The sequence below is a fragment of the Podarcis vaucheri genome (genome assembly GCF_965113315.1).
Source record: "Podarcis vaucheri genome assembly, chromosome: 14".
Classification (NCBI taxonomy): Eukaryota; Metazoa; Chordata; class Lepidosauria; order Squamata; family Lacertidae; genus Podarcis; species Podarcis vaucheri.
Genome location: NC_138752.1, coordinates 21716409 through 21736060, shown reverse-complemented (window position 1 = coordinate 21736060; position 19652 = coordinate 21716409). Strand labels below are relative to the sequence as shown.

The following is a 19652-nucleotide window of genomic DNA, read 5'->3' as shown; positions in this document are numbered from 1 at the left end:
ACCAAAAACGCTTCTAGGATTATTTGGAGGAAGTCAAGTGCTTCAGATGTGCATTGGCTGTGCTTTAAATGTATGGTTTAGATCTGCCCATCTTTAATAAACGTCCATGCAAATACATACCATTGTGGCATCTGTCGCTAGCAATGCACGAGCCACTAAGCAAGCTAAAGCCTTCTTTACACCGGAGACATTTTCTTCCCGAGCTGTCACAACTTGAACAGTTATCTTCACATCTGAGGAAGAGATGAAAAAGGCAACTCTTTCTAGTAGCTCATAGTAGCCCATAATCCAAACTAAGGCATGGAACCCACAGCCCTCCAGGTTTTGAGGGACTACAACAAACCTACCATCATCCCCAACCACTGACCATGTTGGCTGGGACTAAGGAATCTGGAGTCCAGCCAACATGCAGAGGGTCACAAATGTTTCCCATCCTCGGCACAGATGGAAGGAGGGTAGACATATCTGACCACTAGCTTATCCCACAGCCCTACCAAAACTCTCTTCCTATACAGAGAATTTGAGGTCTCCCATCCAGACAGTTGCTGTCCCTGCATTGTATCCAGCACAAGAGCCATGCCAACCCACCAGGACAGTTCTGTTGCTCCTGTGTAGTCCAGAACTCCTTGCCCTAATCCTGGGACTCCTTAACCATGGACCACTGCTTCTAGCTTGGCTAGTCTCATCTTTCCTAGTATAGCTCAGTCAGTAAAGCTCTAGACTCTTAAAACATGGTGTCATGGGTTGAGCCCCACGTTGAGCAAAGGATTCCTGCATGGCAGGGGGTTGGATTATATGACCCTCATAATCCCTCCCACCTCTACAATTCTATAATTCTATGCCTGAGGGTCGTGGCTGCCATGACTACCTGTTGCTGAGTCTGTATGTCTCCTCTGCTTCAATAGAGATCTCTCTTCCTTACTCTCAAGGAAGAGCCTCCATTGTCGTGGTCTGGGAGGGAGCTAAGACACCTTTCTGGAGATGTGGTGGTTTGAACTTGTGACTCTTTATGCGTAACATATGCTCAGTATCTGAGCCTGGTTCCTGGAGAGAAGGGGAGGCGTGTGAGGGGTCTTGGCTAAATGCCATTTAATAAGAATTCACCTCCCAGTTCTTTCCTTGTTGTGGAAAGAGATGTTGCAGGAGGTTAAAAGAGGACAATATCAACTTGGCATACACGTGGTAGACTAAGAGGAATAAATTTGATTCTGACAATTATCTCCTCCTTAAATCTGACCACAACCGAGCTGCTTTGAGTCAAGGAGAGAGATCCTTGTTTGTATTATGCCAAAGCAGAGTGCTTGGCAAGGGTTAACGCTTGCTCCCACGCTACTTTCACAAAAGGATACAAGGACGTAAGTGGAATCTGCTGGATCAGGCCAATGGCCCACCTCTCTCACAGTGGCCAACCAAATGCCTGTGGGAAACCTGAAAGCAGGACCCAAGCACCAGAGCACTTTCCCTTCTTCCTGTTTCCAGCAAATGGTACTCAGAAGCATTACTGTCTCCAACAACCATGGAGGCAGAGCCAAGCCATCATGGCTAGGAGCCCCTGATAGCCTTTGTCCTCCATCCATTTGTCCAATCCTATTTTAAAGCCAACCAAGTTGATAGCCATTACGGCCGCCTGTGAGAGTGCACAGTTTGAAATAGCATTTTTATCTGTCCCGAACCTTCCAATGTTCATCGTCAGAACCGGGTTGCCAAAACTGCTTGCTCTCCTACCTTCTGCAGACCTTGTGAGGGAGCCCACGCAACTCCTCAGGGTAAAAGCCTTCGCCACATGCTGGGACGCACCTCCACTCGTGCAGGTGCGAGTTCCTGGCGCACTGGATGCATTCCTCTCGGCCCGGCCCTAAGGAGCATGGGGAAAACAAGCACACCAGTTTGGTAAGACAAACACTGTACCGGGTGCAAACTGGGGGATAATGGAGGCAAGGAATCTGCCTGTTGCTCTACTCCTAAGGGAGAAGAAATGAGTTGCTAGAGCCCTTAAGATTCTCATCATTTTGCCTTTGTTAATGTGCAACAGACGACAGTTCTTGGATACCAGTGTGAATGAATCACTTTTGAATTTCTATGGCTTAGAAGAATGGAGAATCTGGTATGATTCATGCTGGTGGCCAAGGACTATCATCCAAGGCAAAGTGCTCGGGGTCTTTTGAAAAGAGTAAATGTAAACGGAGGAGGAATTCATATGAATTTCTGTGAGATTACAATACAATGGAAGTACAAGCTGCTATCATTGTGAGGTTTGTTTGTGTGTGTGTGTTTTTAAAAATAATGTGACATTAACAAGACAGCAGGATGAATCTGCCTTGGTTTCCTTCCAGCAGGAAGATAAACATGAACCAGAGAAGCTTCATCTCTCCAAGGACACCCTAATGCAAAAAATCTACAGCTTACATACCAGCTAGCTACTGCTAGGGCATCTTTTGCCATTTCATGCAAGCAGAATTTTGGATTCCTCAGATTTGTTCTTTAAGAAAAGGATGTTCCTAGCCCTTGTAGAGCTTAGTTTGAACACGAGCAGGTGATTAATCTGCAAATGTCTTGAAGCCCTCAAGCAGCCAAGCTTCTGGGTCATAGAAACCTACCTGCTCTTTCAGAATTTAAGGGAGTACAGTCCACTTGACAATTCCACTCCTAAGCTGTTTGTCACTCTTTAACTGCTAATGCTGAGCTTATCAATAGAGAGAGAAAGGGATAGGGCAACATCCTAACTGAACTGTGGTCAATAGCCACCTTCAGTTTACCACACAAGTTCAGGCTGTGTGTTATTCAAGTCTTATTTCATCTCTATCATCATATCTCACCATACATATATATATATATAATGAACCTCTCATTCTTTTCCTAAAGAGCTCAGGATGGCGCACACATGGTTCTTCCCACCTTTCGTTTTATCCTCACAACCACCTTGTTAGATAGGTTAGGCTGAGAGGTGGCTAAAGGAAGCCCACTGAGAGTTTCATGGCCGAGTGAGGGCTTGAAATTGGGTCTCTCCAGTACTGCTCCTTCACTGTAGTCACTATACCACACTGGCTCTCTAACACAGAGAGAGCTTTCTAACCACCTGCTGTTTACAAACTGTTCCCCACACTCATAAAGGGGTGGGGGGGTGGGGAGGAAGAAACCAGAAGGTTAATTATAAAGACGTGCAGATTGAATCAACTGCACCTTGTAAAGAACCACAAATCCTTGAACTTTGAAAAAAATATTGAGAATTGCACTTGAGCATTCTGTCTGGAGACCAATAGCCATTTGGGATATATAAGTTGAAGAGGCTTGATTACAACATGTGGCCAATGGCAGAGTCCCGCGTGGCTGGTGGCACTGCAGGAGAAAGCATTTTACAGGCAGGGACAGACTGACTCGTTCCGAGTACATTTCGTGGAAAAAGCACAAGTCTCTCTCAATTGCGATTTGGCTACAGACCAGGCCATTAAAGGGGCAGCTGCAAAGACAAAATGTTTCTGGCATGGAACAAATGACTTGGGGGACTCCAAATTGTAGGACTCGGGTAGCAGAGCCACTCAGGCCATAAAAAGAGTGCATATGAACATACCAGTGAAGTTGAGCTTTGCGTTCCCTCAAAGCTGGCATGTATGCGGTTGGCAATCTGGGATCGGACAAAGGAGGTTTATGGTCTGTGATGGTAGCATCCCAGCATAAAATGCTGACATGTCCTTTCTGGGGGGCACAAAACTACAACTCTCAATATCACTGATATTGTGTTGTCTGGAGCTGATGGGAGTTGTAGTCAAAAACATTTGGATGCGAAGGCTGGAATAGGGAACCTGAGCAGCAGAACTCTGGGATGCGGTGCACCCAGTGCTCCACAAATTTGCACCTGAAACTCAACAATTGTGACATGGCTCAGAATTCTGCTGTTCAAACGCGTGACAATTTGCTTTAAGTTCACGCAAGCCCTTGGGCATACATAAAGTAGCTCTTTGGATTGTGGCCATATGTTCTGGAAAGGGGAGATTGCCCGGCTTTCAACAGAGGAAAAAAAAAGGATTCAGCACATGCTTTGTGTTCACTCTGAGTTTTGTAGATCATCTTTGTTTTTTTTAAAGTGCATTTGCTCTTGAATTATTACTGGTCTGGGGCAGAACAAGCTGGAAACCGAAGCAAATTCTCAGTGGGACACTGCACAAGCTTCCCATGCAAACGTACAGATTTTGAAGCACTGACACTTTTATGTACTCAAAAAGCTCTCTTGTGCTGTGCTTCTTACAGGCTTTTCATATGGCTCCCTTTGAGTCCCATGAAAGGTAAGGCTTCTATCTTTAAAGCAGAAGGAATACAAACAACAATACTCCAATCACATATATATATTTTAAAGTCTTCTTGAAACACATCCAGAATATGTGATGGAGTGGAAAGGAGGCTGTCTGTCTCAGGCACTCATGTCATTAGTAAAATATAAATGAACTTTTTTAGCTTTGTTCAAGTAATGTTACACTGAACGCACCTTTTGATTTACAAACTGCACAACAAAGAGTAGGTTCCGGTGGGCCCTTGGGCAGCACAACCCTCCCCCTTATTCCCCAGTGAGTCTACATTCACACTGCAACAGGTGTCAGTGGCCCCTCTGCCCAGCCTTGCCCACGTGTGATGCTGGCCCTGGCAGAGCAAAATCCAGTTGGATTGTGGAAATGTTCTCTGGTTTAAATATGAAGAGCTGGCTGTTTTTCCTTGTGAGCTGGCAAACCAGAAGGTGTGTGAAGAGGGCCTAGGACTCTTTGGGGTTGTACCCAATCCTAGTTTTACTCAAGAGTAGATCCATTGAAATTAATGGACATGATTAACTTAGGTTCATTATTTTCAGTTAATCTACTCTGAGTAGATCTTAGCTGGATGCAATCCTTAGAAATAAGAATCTGAAGGCAGACTTGACTTAAAACAGATACAGAGCTCAATGCTCCACAGGCAGACACCTATTTCCCCTTTTAGAAACCCCACTGGCTTTTCAGTCTAAAACAGCCTCCTGCAACTTCTCTGGTCCTCTCTGGATGTTTTGGTCTACAACCCCAGCCAGTACAAAAAATTCTGAGTGACAGCTTGACGTGCTCCAACTGGCCCAATGTATTAAGGACAGCTCCTTCCTACATATGCACTAGAGCAGCCTCCCCTCAACTTGGTGCCCTCCAAATGTTTTGTACTACAACTCCCATCAGCCCTAGCTAGCTTCCTGGTCCATAGCAAACCATACATTTGCCATTACATTTAATCAGCTATGGTTTGTGCCTGCACTCCAAACAAGAAATGGAAGCCAAGGGACTGGTTGCCCATGACCCAGGGAGTCAGAAAAAGCATGGGCCTATAGGCTGGCTCATGGTAAAACCAAACCATGGTTTGGGATCATATGTGAATCAGCCCAAACCAAGGATCAATCAGGACAACTCTCCTTCGTTGGTGGAGCCGCACATCCAGTAGCTTTCATTTCTGCAACTCCTGCAGGCTGGCTTTGTCGTTCTCTGCAGTGAAGGACATGCAAAGCTTGCAACAATTCAGATCAACAAGCTGATGTTTCCCACGTACTACCTGCCTCTTGTAACTACTTCACACAACATACCCACGCATGTCCGGCAGTTTGACTGGCATCCCTCACATCGTACTGGCTCCTTGATCAGGTACATGCCTGGCCTGCATCCTGTAACGCAGCTATTGTCTACAAGGCTGTGGAGGAAAGCAGTGGAGATCATCATCAATGTCATTTCAATCTTGTGGTTGACTGGCACATTAGGAGTGCCCAAGGGGGGGGGTTACAAGAGTGCAAAACACAATGTAAAATAAAAGACAATGCATTGCAACAAAGGCCATACAACAATAACACATAAAACAGGTCAATAAAACAGCAGCAAAATGTACAATCAGTAGTCAGCAAAATCACTGTAAAGCAGTCAAATGTCTGGGAGAAGAGAGAAGTTTTTACCTGGCGCTGAAAGGATGCTAATGATGGTAGCAGGCAGACCTCATTGGGGAGAGCATTCCACAAGCAGGGTCACCACAGAAAAGGCCCTGTCCCTTAAAGGGTGCACCTAGAGGGGGGTCCCAGATAAAGACCAAAGGGTCCAGTAGGGTCCACACTAGCACTGAAGCCTAGAAATATGCACATACTCCCTGCATCCTCTTCTCATCGAGGCCAATTAGATGCCTATGGGAAGCCCACAAGCAGGACCCGAGTGCAACAGCAACTCTCCCCAGTTGTAATACTCAGGAACTGGTATTCAAAGGCAGACTGCCTCTGGCAGGCGACAATTGCTTTTTCTGCAGGAACCGGTACAACTTCTATCCTATTAAGGTTTGGGTCTCTGGACATCTCTCTACCTGCTATTGCAATATTGCCTCTTCTGCCCAGCTCAACCTACCCAACTCAAAGCAATAAAGATTTTCTTTTTAAAGTGCAATTACAGGTGGGGAGTGGGTGGGCACAAAAATGGCCAGCTGCCTGTTCTGAAGAGCACTGCTGACAGTGTCTTTAGAGGCAGCTGAAACAAAGCTAGCAGCACAACAGAAATTAATTTCCTTTTTGGGGAACAGAGGAACTACTGCCTTAAAAAAAAAAAAACTTTCAAACTTAGAGGAATGGGCAATGTTTTTTCATATCCATATCTGGGCAGTCAAGCCTGACTCTCTGAAGATCTTCATCATGAACAACCCACAGAAACTTTAGTAATAAATGGTTCCTAGCTTTTGGCTGCTTTTTTGTAATTTCTCTAGCAGTGACCCTTTCTTACATAAGAGGTTGCTGTGCCTTGATGTGATTGGGGCTGAAATGTTAGAAAGGTCCCTTGAATAACTTTTAAACCATCCAAGGTCATCTAACCTAGCAGACCATGGAATTTCATCCAACCATTCATTAGTGGAGCTACTAACATCCAGCTGAGGTCAACTGTTCCTTTGGCAAAGCCACTGAGTACAGATAAAGGAAAGCTATCACCCATGCAATCACCCATGGAGAAATGGAGGCAAGGAAACAGAATAGGATCACGGCCAAAAGGTCCATCCTGCAACATCTACCTATCTACCCTAACCGAACAACAAGCTCTGCTTATATATCTGCAGCATATGAAGATCTGGTAGCGCTGCTTGGGGCATGGCCAGTGGACTCAGTCTCACTTATCCTCTCCCCACAAAATGTGATCATTTCTACACAGATGAAGTCATGAACAATCCTGGGGTGATGGAAAATTGCTCCTGAACCAACGGATGTGTCCTACTGTTAGAAGCGCATGTTCTTTGGCAGTGCTTGGTTGGCTAAGAGCTGAGCTACATGATGCGTTAGCCATACAGATGTCGGAGAATTCCAACCAAAACCGAAACAGGAGTGGCAATTGCAAATGTTTGCTCCTCGTTGTGTTATATGTAGGTTGGTCCTTAGGAGTACTTCAATCACGTGCAAAGGCCTGCTTATTTTCTCAATGCCACTGTGTAGCATGCAACCATTTCTGCAGTGCTGCTTGCACTTTTGCTAGGTGCCACAGTCCATATACCAGCCTTCACCAACTTGATTCCCTCCAGATGTTTTGGACCAACTCCCATCAGCCTGACCAGCACAAACTCACTGACCAATACTTATTAATACTCTTGCGTCTAGCCATGCACTCATATATCTGTGCAGATGATGAACTGTGTGAGAAACGCCCCCTTCTTGATTACTTTTAGCAGCTATGATCTCATCAAGGCTGTGTAGTTGTCTCAACACTTTAACATGCTCCAATGGCACAAGCTAGGAGTCAGGTATCCCTGAAAGATATCCCAAGGCAAACACTGCAATTCAGTAGTAGAACATCTGGTTTGCATGCAGAAGGTCCAGAGTTCAATCCGGGTAGAGCTGGGGTAAAACTCCCTCCCTTGAGAACTACTGCCAGACAGTGTAGACCAGGCATAGGCAAACTCGGCCCTCCAGATGGTTTGGGACTACAACTCCCATCATCCCTAGCTAACAGGACCAGTGGTCAGGGATGATGGGAATTGTAGTCCCAAAACATCTGGAGGGCCGAGTTTGCCTATGCCTGGTGTAGACAGTACTGAGTTATATGAATGCCACATACTTTCTGTCAATCCATGAAGGGGAAATGGGGTTATACCATTTAGCCCCACTCTTGGTGGTCACACATACAGCTGAGAGGGGATTTGAACCCAGATCCCGTCTGTCTCCAGTCTCACACAATATCCACCACATGAAGAGCTTTCGTCCTTGGTCTAAGCCAGGTGTGGGAAACCTTTGGCTCTCTAGATGTTGCAAAACCAAAACTCCCATCATCTCTGTCCATGCTTGCTGGGGCTGCTGGGAGCTGTAGTTCAGCAACCGTTGTAGGGCCAAAAAGTACCCCACATCTGGTCGAAGTTTTGCATCACACCATCCTGCCATTTAAAAATAAAATGATGTTTTTGAGGCAAAAAGGCCCAAACTCTACAGAATGATCAAGTTCAAGACCAGGCCATCATTACTTTATAGAGATATGGAGACAGATTCCTCAAGTCCATCTGCACTTCCTCGGTGAGCCTGATTTACAGCTGAACCATCCCTGTAAACATCTCTTGGTTTCACCCTGGAAGATTTTTCTTTTTTTAATAAGCAGAGACAGAAACGTTGCTGGCAAAATGCTCTTCAAGGTGACAAGCCATGATTTTGGGGGAGCAGCTTAAGGAAGTTAGCGGACAATAAAAAGATACTTTCCCCCCTTTCCTAGGAAGTAGATAATCTTTGGAGGCAACTTGCAATTTTCCACTTTAGCCAAAGTGCCGTTATTGAAGCAGTCACTTCAGACCAATTACTGCCCTATAAATGAATCAGGCAAGGAGGCCTTGGGCTCTGCAGTGGAGCAACACAGACGTGCAGCTGCTTGAGGTGGCCTTGGGGCTCCCGCTTGAACAAATTGTTCAGATAAAGCTTCTGGTGTTTGACATTTTAAGTTCCGCTTCTTTCCCGGGGGGAAACCTATCAGTGGGACCCATCTTCCTAAATCCACTCCGAGTCGCCATGTATCATTTTCCTCATGAAGGCTAGATGGAACTTTATTACTGGAGAAGGTAAGGGAGAAGAAAACCCAATGGGGATTATAAAGAAACTAATCTTTCAATAGAGATTCCATTTTGAGGGAGGTATTGCCGTGAGTCCTGTGAAGTTGTCTAGGAGGAGGAGGGGCTCCGGATGACCCTGGGGAGAGGTCCTGGCAGAATGGGGAGGGTGGAATTGGGACCCTAAGACGTGCCTGAGTCTGGAGAAGAGGCCAGTAGTCTGGGGAAAGGAGAGTTGGGACTAAGGGAAGGTCCAAGCAAGTTGGCAGAGGAGTGTTTTTCTCCTGTAGTGCTGGACAGCCCTAGTCAAATGAATCCTAGTGAGAAGCAACCCTTGGCACCCCCTCCTGTCCGTAAGGGGCTTCCTTCAGAGGAGGAGATACCTGAGAGCCAACTCCAAGGACACACAGACAAGGATAAGCCCAACCCACTTAAAGGAGTGTCTGTCTGCTAGTCCAGTCCTTGGACGGGGCCGCTTGCTGTACTAAGTTCTATGCCTGCCCACTCTTCAAAAAGAAGTTACAGGGTGGGGTGTCTGTGTCACTCGTTGCATCAACGTCTTAACTTGTACTTAGCCATGAATCTACAGCTCTTATTTATTTGCTGCATCTGGCAACTTCTTTGTCCTAGATCTTCCAATATTCAGTTTCATTGGCTGTCCCCAGTGAGTTCTAGTATTTTGAGACGGGAAGGAAGACTTTTTTCTACTTTCTCCATACCATACGTAATATTATACAGTATCATCTTACTTGCCTTTTCTCTAAACTAAAAAGCCTCAAGCTAGATGCCCAGCTTCCCAACAGCACTTAGGTTTAAACCCAATAGCACCCAGGTTTAAACTGGGTCTCCAGCTGTTTTGGACTACAACTCCCATCATCCCTAGCTAGCAAGACCAGTGGTCAGGGATGATGGGAACTGTAGTCCCAAAACCGCTGGAGACCAAGGTTTGGGAAACACTGGTTTAAACCAAGGTTGCACAGCTGATTGCTAGACTTCCCCTACATCACCTTTAACAAAATAAAATATGTTCTGGGATCATGCTATTTATATTGTAGCAACATGGTGGATTGGGGGGGGTAAAAATGTTTGCAGCTCAATCAGTTAGCCAAGGCTAATCAAGGAAAGTTTCTCAAATCATTTCTGAAAGATCCTCATTCAGGACTCGTGCTGGCTTCTGCTTGTCTCATGCTTAGAAAGAACGGAGCCGGGTGGTTTTCCATTCACCCTGCTGCTTTCCCCAGGAAAACCTGCTCTTTAGCACTGAATCGGAGCAAACATCAGTCTGCGGAAAACCCAACTGACATTTGCTCCGATTCAGCACTAAAGAGTGGGTTTCCCTGGAGGAAAGTGGTGGGACCATCAGAAGTCAGAGTGAGCCCTCTGTTCTCTTAAGCAGACAGTTTCAGCACAGAGCAAAAACTATAGGGTGAATCTTCATGCTCAGTAAGGTATATTAGACACGCCTTCATTAGAAGTGTACAGATCAAGACTAGTCATGTTAAGTAAACACAACTTGTTTGGAATAATAACTCATACAGTACGCAACACACACAGCCTGACTTAGACAGGTCTGAAGGAGGCACCAGGCAGAAAAATGTGTGTTTTATAAAGTTCAACATAAACATATTTATTTGCTTTCCCTCTGCCCTCCCTCTCCTGAAGGATGCTTGCACCCTCTTCTTTTACAAACACATCTACCGCAGGAAATTTGAATTTAAGATGCAGGTAAGCGCATGGTTGCCAGTTCCTTTCTGGGCCTAACTCAGGGTGCTCATGTTAGTGTTTAAAGTCCTAAATGACACAGGCACCAAACAGCCGGAAGTCTGCCTCCTTCTCTACAGACCTTCCCATGTGTTAAAATCAGTGGAGCGGTCCTCTTGACAGTTCCACCTCCCTCAGAAACTTGGAGTGGGGGTGACCTGGGAGAGAGCATTCTCTGTGGCAGCCCCTGAGTTGGGGAATTCCCTCCCAACTGATGCGTGCCTGACATTTTTACCTTGCAGCTTGCGGCGGATGCGGAAGATGCACCCCTTTATCCTGACCTTCGACACCTGAGACTTGTGCTTTCAGGGCTCACTCTATTCCTGTTTTAACTGTTTTAAATTTTAAATTGTTATACCCACCCTTGGACCTGCTGGTGAAAGGTGGGTAATACATTTATTAAGGTAAAGGGACCCCTGACCATTAGGTCCAGTCGTGACTGACTCTGGGGTTGCGGCACTCATCTCGCTTTATTGGCCAACGGAGCCGGCGTACAGCTTCCGGGTCATGTGGCCAGCATGACTAAGCCGCTTCTGGTGAACCAGAGCAGCGCACGGAAACACTGTTTACCTTCCCACCGGAGCGGTACCTATTTATCTACTTGCACTTTGATGTGCTTTCGAACTGCTAGGTTGGCAGGAGCAGGGACCGAACAACAGGATCTCACTCTGTCGCGGGGATTTGAACCGCCGACCTTCTGATCGGCAAGTCCTAGACTCTGTGGTTTAACCCACAGCGCCACCCGCGTCCATTTAGTAATAAAGTAATAAAAACAACACCGCTGGTATACCAGGAAAAGGAGGGCTGCAGCCTTATAACAAGCAGATTCCCCATGTCCCAGTTCCATCTGAACTGAGGCTGGGCAGGGGTGGGTGAGTACATTTAGGCATAATTTATAAGACATGAATACATCACATGTATAGAGCACTTGAGGAGGCTGTTCCAAGCACTTGGTCCAAGCACATATGTTAGCTTGCTGTAATGCTTACAGTCACCAGCCTGTAGTCACACCCACACCATCCATTTAAAGCACATGGCTTCCCCCAAGAATCTTGGGAACTACAGTGGTGCCTCGCAAGACGAAAATAATTCGTTCCGCGAGTCTTTTCGTCTTGCGATGTTTTTCGTCTTGCGAAGCACGGTCCGTCGCAACTGCGCCTCTTCAAGCGGCTTTTTAAAAAAAGCGCAAGACGTTATCGTCTTGCAAAGCAAGCCCATAGGGAAATTCGTCTAGCAAAGCAATGCAAAAACGGAAAACCCTTTCGTCTAGCGAGTTTTTCGTCTTGCGAGGCATTCGTCTTGCGGGGCACCACTGTATAGCTGAACCTTCACAGAGCTACAATGCCCAGCAACCCAAATTCTTGCCGACTCTACTACAAGAGATTGCACAGGTACGCAAGATTACAGGTGTGCATGGATAGGGATGAGGAGAACAAAGCTCTGGTAAATTGGAATTTCTGTGTGCCAGGTGATAGCGACAAACTACTGTTTCTTTTGTGGCCTGGTTGTGAATGTCCAAGGGGAAGCCTGGCTGGCCACTGTGGGGAAAAAAGGATATCAAACTAGATGGACCCTCGTCTGGCCTGATCCAGCAGGGGGGTCAACTGTACATGCCTAGTTTTGACCCATTTCCCCATTAAATAATTTGATAAATTCAATGTTAGTTTCTTCAGAAGACATTCTGAAAGCCTAGCACAATTTTTCCCCATTAGCAATTTACCTGAATCCATCTTTGCAGACAGTGCATTTGTCCATCTCTCCAACGCATTTCTTACAATTCTGATGACATTTCTGACAACGTCTCTGACCTTTATTGGGGAAGAGGGGGAATCAGAAAGATGATCACTTGCAGATATTGGAGTTTATAAGCTTCAGATTCTTGCAATCTATTTGTCAAATTCACAATAATCTAATACTAAGAGTATAACTGTTTTTAGACCAAGTGGGAAACGAATTCTTAGTTTTTATGACAAAAGAATAACTGACAAAACTTATCAGTTTCAACTTTAAATTAGTAAGTTTCTAGACCTCATTGTTTTGGAGAATTAAAACAGCATAATAATTAAAAGCTTGTATATTTTTAATGGGCAAGGACAAATGTTAACAGCTGGTGCTGCAAATTATGAACAGTTCATAATTATGAACTTGTTGAGACTGTTTTGGTTATACCGTGTCACTGTGAGAGAGAATGAAAAAGAAAATACTTCTAAAGCTTTTCATTCTAACAAAGGGGGTTGGTATATGTTTATCAAATTGTAGGTGCTCTTACCCTTCAATATTTTTCCTTAAAGATGGGAAGCTACAATGAGGGGTTGACAGTATGCACAACTTGAAATCAATTAACACAGAGACAATTATATTGGGTAAAAACAAAACAAAAACCTTCAATTGGTTAGCAGCCCTTAGCTGAGAAGCATTTGCTTTCCTTACCCTCATCAGAGTAAAATCCAGCTGGACACAGCATCACACACGTATTCGTCTCTTGGTGGTGATAGAAGCCGCGTTTGCAGGCTGTGCACGAGTTCTGGCTTCTGCCCAAGCACGCTTCACAGCCCCTGTAGCATCTGCGGCATTTCCGCTGCGAAGTGTCCCCAAAGTAGCCAGGGGGGCAGGAATTTACACACTTCCTGGGGGGGGGGGGAGAGAAACAGAAGGAAAGAGAGAGGATGAAGCCCAACTAGCATAGTTGTTATGGTCCTGTCTCCATTGTGAGCATCACAGTTCTTTCCTGCCATCTAAATGTTGCATGGTTCTCTGATCGCCCATTCACCTGTTTGCTTTGCCAACATGTGGCTTCCGGAGACATAGGAAGAGACTCCTGGATCAAGCCAATCGGGTCCTGTTGCTTTATAGCAAGGGCAGGGAAGCTTTTTCAGCCCAAGGACCACATTCCCTCTAGGAAACCTCCTGGGAGGCCACAAACTGAAGCCCGGACACCGAAGTCCAGCTCCGAGGGCCTTCGGGCAGTTCCCTCACTGCGAGAAGCGAGGTTACAGGGAACCAGGCAGAGGGCCTTCTCAGCAGTGGCACCCACCCTGTGGAACGCCCTCCCATCAGATGTCAAGGAAATAAACAACTAGCTGACTTTTAGAAGACATCTGAAGGCTGTTCAGGGAAGCTTTTAATGTTTGATGTTTTATCATGTTTTTAATATTCTGTTGGGAGGAGCCCAGGGTGGCTGGGGAAACGCAGCCAGATGGGTGGGGTATAAACAATAAAATATTATTATTATATCAGTAATATACAGAAGGGGCCACAGAAGAGGAAGTGTTAGGGAGACAAGCACCCACCCAGGCCTGCAGCTCGCATCCTCACCTAATCCTCACCTCATTGTTGGACCCCCTGTTTCATATATAGTATGTCAATCATAAACTGGAAGAATTATGAGGCTGCAAACCTCAGCATGCTTGAAAGTTAACTCCATTAAAAAATCAATACAACTTAACTTTAGAAAAGACAGATATGATGGGCATATTTTGTTTTGTTTTTTACATTTATACCCCAGTTGCCCTGCCCCTAAGGAGCTTGAGGTGGTGTTCTTGTTTCTCCCCCTCCCTACTTCAGCTTCACACAACAACCCTGTGAGGTAAGTTAGGCTGGGAGACAATGAACGGTCACTCCCCCATGGCTGAGTGGGAATTTTGGACCTAGCTCTCCCACCCCTAAACCACCGCACCTGCTCCTTCGGAAAGCTAACATGTGCGATAAGACTTCTGTCCACTTTACCTGCCAGTTTTAAGGCTCCCGAGGCTGAAATGGAAGCAGTTCAGGCACTGGTCAGCGTTGGGGCCGTCGCATCCTTTGTCGCCACATTCCGTATGGCACGGACCTTAGAGAGACAGACAGTTCTGCTGAAAGAAGAGATATAAAACTCCTCCTAGTTCAACCCACAAAATTGCATCCGGTGTACATTCTATCAAGTGTACCACATACCAGTAGGATTTTTTAAAAAAACAAAAACCAACCCCAAAATGCTGGGAATACTTTGCACTCATTTTCCCTCCTTCCCCAACCCCAAAGGTTTACCATAATCATACCGAGAGCCAAAAGCCAGCAAGGCTCTTTCGGTTGGTGTATGCCTGGCACGAGGAGCACGGAATTTATGTTTTTAAAATGGGGGTCCACGACTTAGCTCTCCTTTAGGTGCTCTGCTTCAGACTGCACCATGATCGGTGGTTTAGTGCAGTGTTTCCCAAACTTTTTTGGGCAACGGCACACCTGTTTACTGAAAAAAAATCTCGCGGCACACCACCATTAAAGCCCCGCCCCGTGACGTCAGCGCGCAGCGTCACGCCGGGAGGGACGCACGAAAGTGAAAGTTTTTTCCCTCCCCCTTGCCGGGGAACCTCCAAGCTTTGGGGGTGGGAGGAGGCAGCAGAGCGAGGGACTGAGGGACGGCGGCAACTGAGGCGGCGGCGGCTGTTGTGGTGGTGGCGGCGATAGCGGGCGGAGGAGGGGGCGGCGGCGGGGCTTGAGGAGCCGTCGCCGGGAGTTGCTGCTGCTGCTGTTGCTGCTGCTGCCCGGACATGCCGGCCTCCTCCTCCTCCGCTGTCTCGCGCTCCTCCCTTTTGCACGCGCTGCCCCGCCGCTCGGCACCACCACCGCGGAGCCGCCCCCGGCTCGACGCGGATCCTCGTCGCCGCCGCCTCTCACCGCCCGACTCGCCCGCCTCCCTCCCACGGCACACCAGCCAATGTCTCACGGCACAGTAGTGTGCCGCGGAACACCGGTTGGGAAACACTGGGTTAGTGGTCAGGGGGGTGTCATTACTGTTTCTGTAGCAGGGTCCCTATCTCTGGCACCCTAAAGCTGCTCAATCAGCATGAAAGGGGAGCTTTTTTAGCCACTGTATGTTCCTAAAGCTAAGCATTTGCAGACGCTGAAAATACAAGGTGTTTCAGTTTCAGGAGAATGGCATTCAAGTTCTGTTGCAAACAATGAAACCTCATGGAAAACACAACTTAAGTCACTCTGAAAGAAGATACGGACCACTCCAAAACATTTGCCCATGTCTATGCACAGAAAATAGGGACGCGGGTGGCGCTGTGGGTTAATCCACAGAGCCTAGGACTTGCCGATCAGAAGGTCAGTGGTTCGAATCCCCGCAATGGGGTGAGCTCCCGTTGCTTGGTCCCTGCACCTGCCAACCTAGCAGTTCGAAAGCACGTCAAAGTGCAAGTAGATCAATAGGTCTACTTCCCTCCGGTGGGAAGATAAACGACATTTCCGTGCGCTGCTCTGGTTCACCAGAAGCGGCTTAGTCATGCTGGCCACATGACCCGGAAGCTGTACGCCGGCTCCCTCGGCCAATAAAGCGAGATGAGCGCCACAACCCCAGAGTCAGTCACAACTGGACCTAATGGTCAGGGGCCCCTTTACCTTTACCGTATGCAGAGAAAATAGTAGATCTAGCTGAAAGGCAACACACGGAGGAAGGACCACCAGCTCCTGGGGGCCGAGCCCTCTGGACCCTCCCCAATATTTTGGGGGTAGGGGCCAGGTGCCCCCCAATGCCCCAAAAGCATGGAAACGTTTTATTTGCAGCTGTATAGCTGAGTCCCAGGACTGTCTCCAAGGCCACACCCTTCACTGTCCCTGTGCAAATGCTTTGGTCTGTCTGGAATCCATCCCTGAATTTTGAAAATGTCTTGTTTGGTGTCCAGATGTTATTGGTATTGATATATACAGTCAAAGGTATAAGTACCCTTAAGCTTGGTTTTGTTTACTTCTAGAATCCAGATACTGCCAGCAAAAAGTGTCAAGGCGCAGCCCAAAATGACATAAATGAGCGGAAGAACTTGCATGTCCCACAAAACACAGAGGTCCAATATCGGGACAGGTTTCAAAGCTGAGCTGAGCTATGCAGCTGTGTACGATTCTACATTTTTGAGGGTTTTGCCAACGTTTATGAGACCACCTGGAAAAAGACTCCAAATGCCACAATAAATTTTGTGTGAATAATTTAATAGCGCTGGGGAGGGGTGGGCAGAGATTGGAAGGACAACAAAGCTGCATCTGCGGCCGGTTTTTAACAGGAGGAGTGGGCTCTGTCCAAAGAAACCCATTCACCTACTCCTGAATTCTCGGCTCACAGGAAGAGGCTGTATAAACCAAGAGTCAAACAGAGCCTAACATTTATCTCGCAGCCATAATATTAGTATACAGGATATCAGCCAAGCCAGCAGCAGCAGCAGCAGCAACTCACATTTCTTGCTCATTTCTTTATGGGGCTTAGAGTTACAAGGCCTAAAGTGGAGCTACCAGGCCAATTGAATGTCTTGCCCTGGAAATACAGCTTGTCAACTTAATTGTCTCAAGGAGGTGTCCATTAAAAAAGCATGCGCATTTCTGAAACTTCTGGTATCCGTGATGTTGGGTGGTTGCGTTTTCCCCCTTATATTAAAACTGGAGACACAGTTCAGCCCTAAAGATGCATCTAAATTTACTAGGGACTGCCACCCTTGCTTGTGTTGCTTACCAATCCCACCAAACCCCACCCCTCTCCCTTTACATCTCACCTAACCCAGTTCAAAGCTGCCATTTTAAACCTTCCTTCTGTTTTGCTCCCTCCTCCTGTTCGGAGTTCATGAAACCTAGGATTGTGATGCACCACTACAAATCCTCCAACAAGGGCTGCGTGATGACAGCCTTACATTTTTATGTATATAGAAAGATAGGCATAGAGACACAAAAGTGAAACCAGCAGCAACAGCAGCTCCAGTAGCTCCTCATACCAACACAGAAGTTAATACTGCCTCCTGGGCATTCTGTACTCCCGGACTATCAAGGCAATGGTTTCTAGGCAACGGCGGTGCTTCACACCTGTCATGCTGTAGTTCTGGGACGGGGAACCAGTGGTCCTCTGGGTGCTGCTGTATTTCAGCTCCCATTGGCTCCAGCCAGAATGGCCAGGGATCAAGGATGATGAGCATTGTAGCCCAGAAACAGCTGGAAGGCCACAAGATCCTCAACCCTGCTGTGTTGAGCAAGGCTGTGTCAGCTGCTGCACATCTTTATCCCCCTCACTTAGGATGAGGTTGCTGCCCACATATTTTCAAAGAAAGGAGAGGGATCACAGATGCATGGGACCCCTCTGGAACAAGACAGGCATTTCTGGTTTTTTGAAGATTGAGAGGAAAGCAGTTAAGCCAGCGTTCCTGGGGAGGGTTCTAAAGATCCAGCAAAACTACAGGAAAGTTACTAAATCTAACATGGGGTAGTAAAAGTGGTGCCCTCCAGATATTGTTGGGTTACAACTCTCATTAGTCCCTGCCAGTATGGCCCATGGTCAGGGATGATGGGAGTTACAGTCCAGCAATATCTGGATGCCAACCACATTGGCTACTCCTATTCCATCACCTGGTCCATCATGACACTGATACGAAACTCTGCTTTTCTTGAAGCCTCTGTGTCATCCCCCCTGAAGCATGGGTCAGCTATAGCTCAGCGGTGCATTTTGGAATCTCACTGCATTTTTACTCCATCTTTGAGATGATGGCACTGGCAATATACTGGCAGAGATAGTAGGCATCAACTGCATGGCGCCTCTCTATGCTGAACAGAATGGAGTAGCAGATGTATTGCTACCCTGGGCTCCTTCAGGAGGGACAGGAAAGAAATGGAATAAGTACATGAATAAAATATCCCTCACTTTCCAAGGCACACATCAGTCCTTCTTAGTAGCGCACCCTGACATGCAGTGTGGAGTTATCATATCATACGATAGTGCTTTGCTGCATGATGTTATATCCTCATAATTCGCAGGGTGGTGCATGAGCCCACCCCACAAAGAGATACAAATCAGAAATCTGTGCTAAAGCAACCTAAACTGCACAGCCAGATCCCCTCTGTTAATTCTGGGCTCTGTAGGAGATAGCCAAATTAAGTACATTTGTATTGTGGTTCTCATTCTGCCATTTGTATTGTTTTCCAAAACATTCTGTTTTGGTTTCTGCCAATCACCGGAAGGGATATGGGGTAAATTTGATTCAGTTCACATTTAAAGACAAACCACCATAATTCATACATTACAAAGCAAATAACAGGAACTTAAACGCAGCCATCCTTCGAGATTCACACTTTTCCTGGATTTTGCTATGCAGTCCTCTAGCGAAGAAATGTGTACTAAAAGGTATAGGCTACAGTTTGCAAAAAGGCGTGAAAATAACATACAAAAATGCTTTCTACGAGGAGGAGAATTTGCTTTGCAAAACTGTGCATATTACACCAAACTGCATACAGATCTGTGTATATTAGGATAAATTATCAACACGAAACTGATGAAATTTCATGAGGGAATAATAATTAAAAAAGAAAAAGCAAGCTGAGGTGGAGAACTGAGCATAACACTGAAAAACCGAGAAAATGAAATTGAGAGATTTGCCATGCCCTGGTCATGAAAAAGGGGAAGGACTGGTGGTGTGGTTTTCTGCATCCCCACTTTATATGTATGTATTCATGTGTACTTTAATGAACTGAATAATGAGTCATGGGAGTGTGGGGAGTGTGTGCATAAACTTAGCAGGGCTTATCTTTTCAGTTGCTAATCTGTTAATGTTGTTAATACTGTTTTGTAGAACGCCACATTGATTTGTTAATCATATATTATGACTTTTGCTGTAATTGTGACGCTCAGCTTATTTTTAGTTGCTGCTTTGTTAACAGTGCTTCATAGACAGCAATTGTTTTATTGATGGTCGTCAATTATTTTATATTAATTATGCTGCCTTTGTGATGTTCTATGATGTTATTGTTAGTTTGTAAGCTGTTCTGGGATTCATTCAAATGGAAAGAGGCATAGAAATACAATAAATCAAAATCAATTTGCATTCTGAAATTTAACAGGCATTGTCCAT

General features: G+C 46.2%; 1 protein-coding gene and 1 long non-coding RNA gene across 5 annotated transcripts in view; one reads left to right on the top strand and one right to left on the bottom strand.

Annotated features, from left to right (window-relative positions):
• PCSK6 (proprotein convertase subtilisin/kexin type 6) overlaps positions 1–19652 on the bottom strand; it is a 98379-nt gene that overhangs the window by 3920 nt on the left and 74807 nt on the right. For 3 of the 4 annotated variants that reach the window (XM_082198405.1, XM_082198406.1, XM_082198404.1), the window contains exons 15-20: positions 14524–14626; positions 13228–13424; positions 12518–12605; positions 5585–5688; positions 1726–1855; positions 121–233 (exon numbers count right to left, since the gene is read on the bottom strand). In XM_082198405.1, the coding sequence (XP_082054531.1) occupies positions 121–233; positions 1726–1855; positions 5585–5688; positions 12518–12605; positions 13228–13424; positions 14524–14626 (735 nt within the window). Of the gene's footprint in view, positions 1–120; positions 234–1725; positions 1856–5584; positions 5689–12517; positions 12606–13227; positions 13425–14523; positions 14649–19652 lie in introns of those variants that run through there. The other variant, XR_014213404.1, reaches the window with a different exon arrangement.
• On the top strand, positions 1868–11289 carry LOC309518613. Its single transcript, XR_014213556.1, has 3 exons — positions 1868–1890; positions 4246–4280; positions 11040–11289. It is a non-coding gene; the product is annotated as an uncharacterized lncRNA (long non-coding RNA).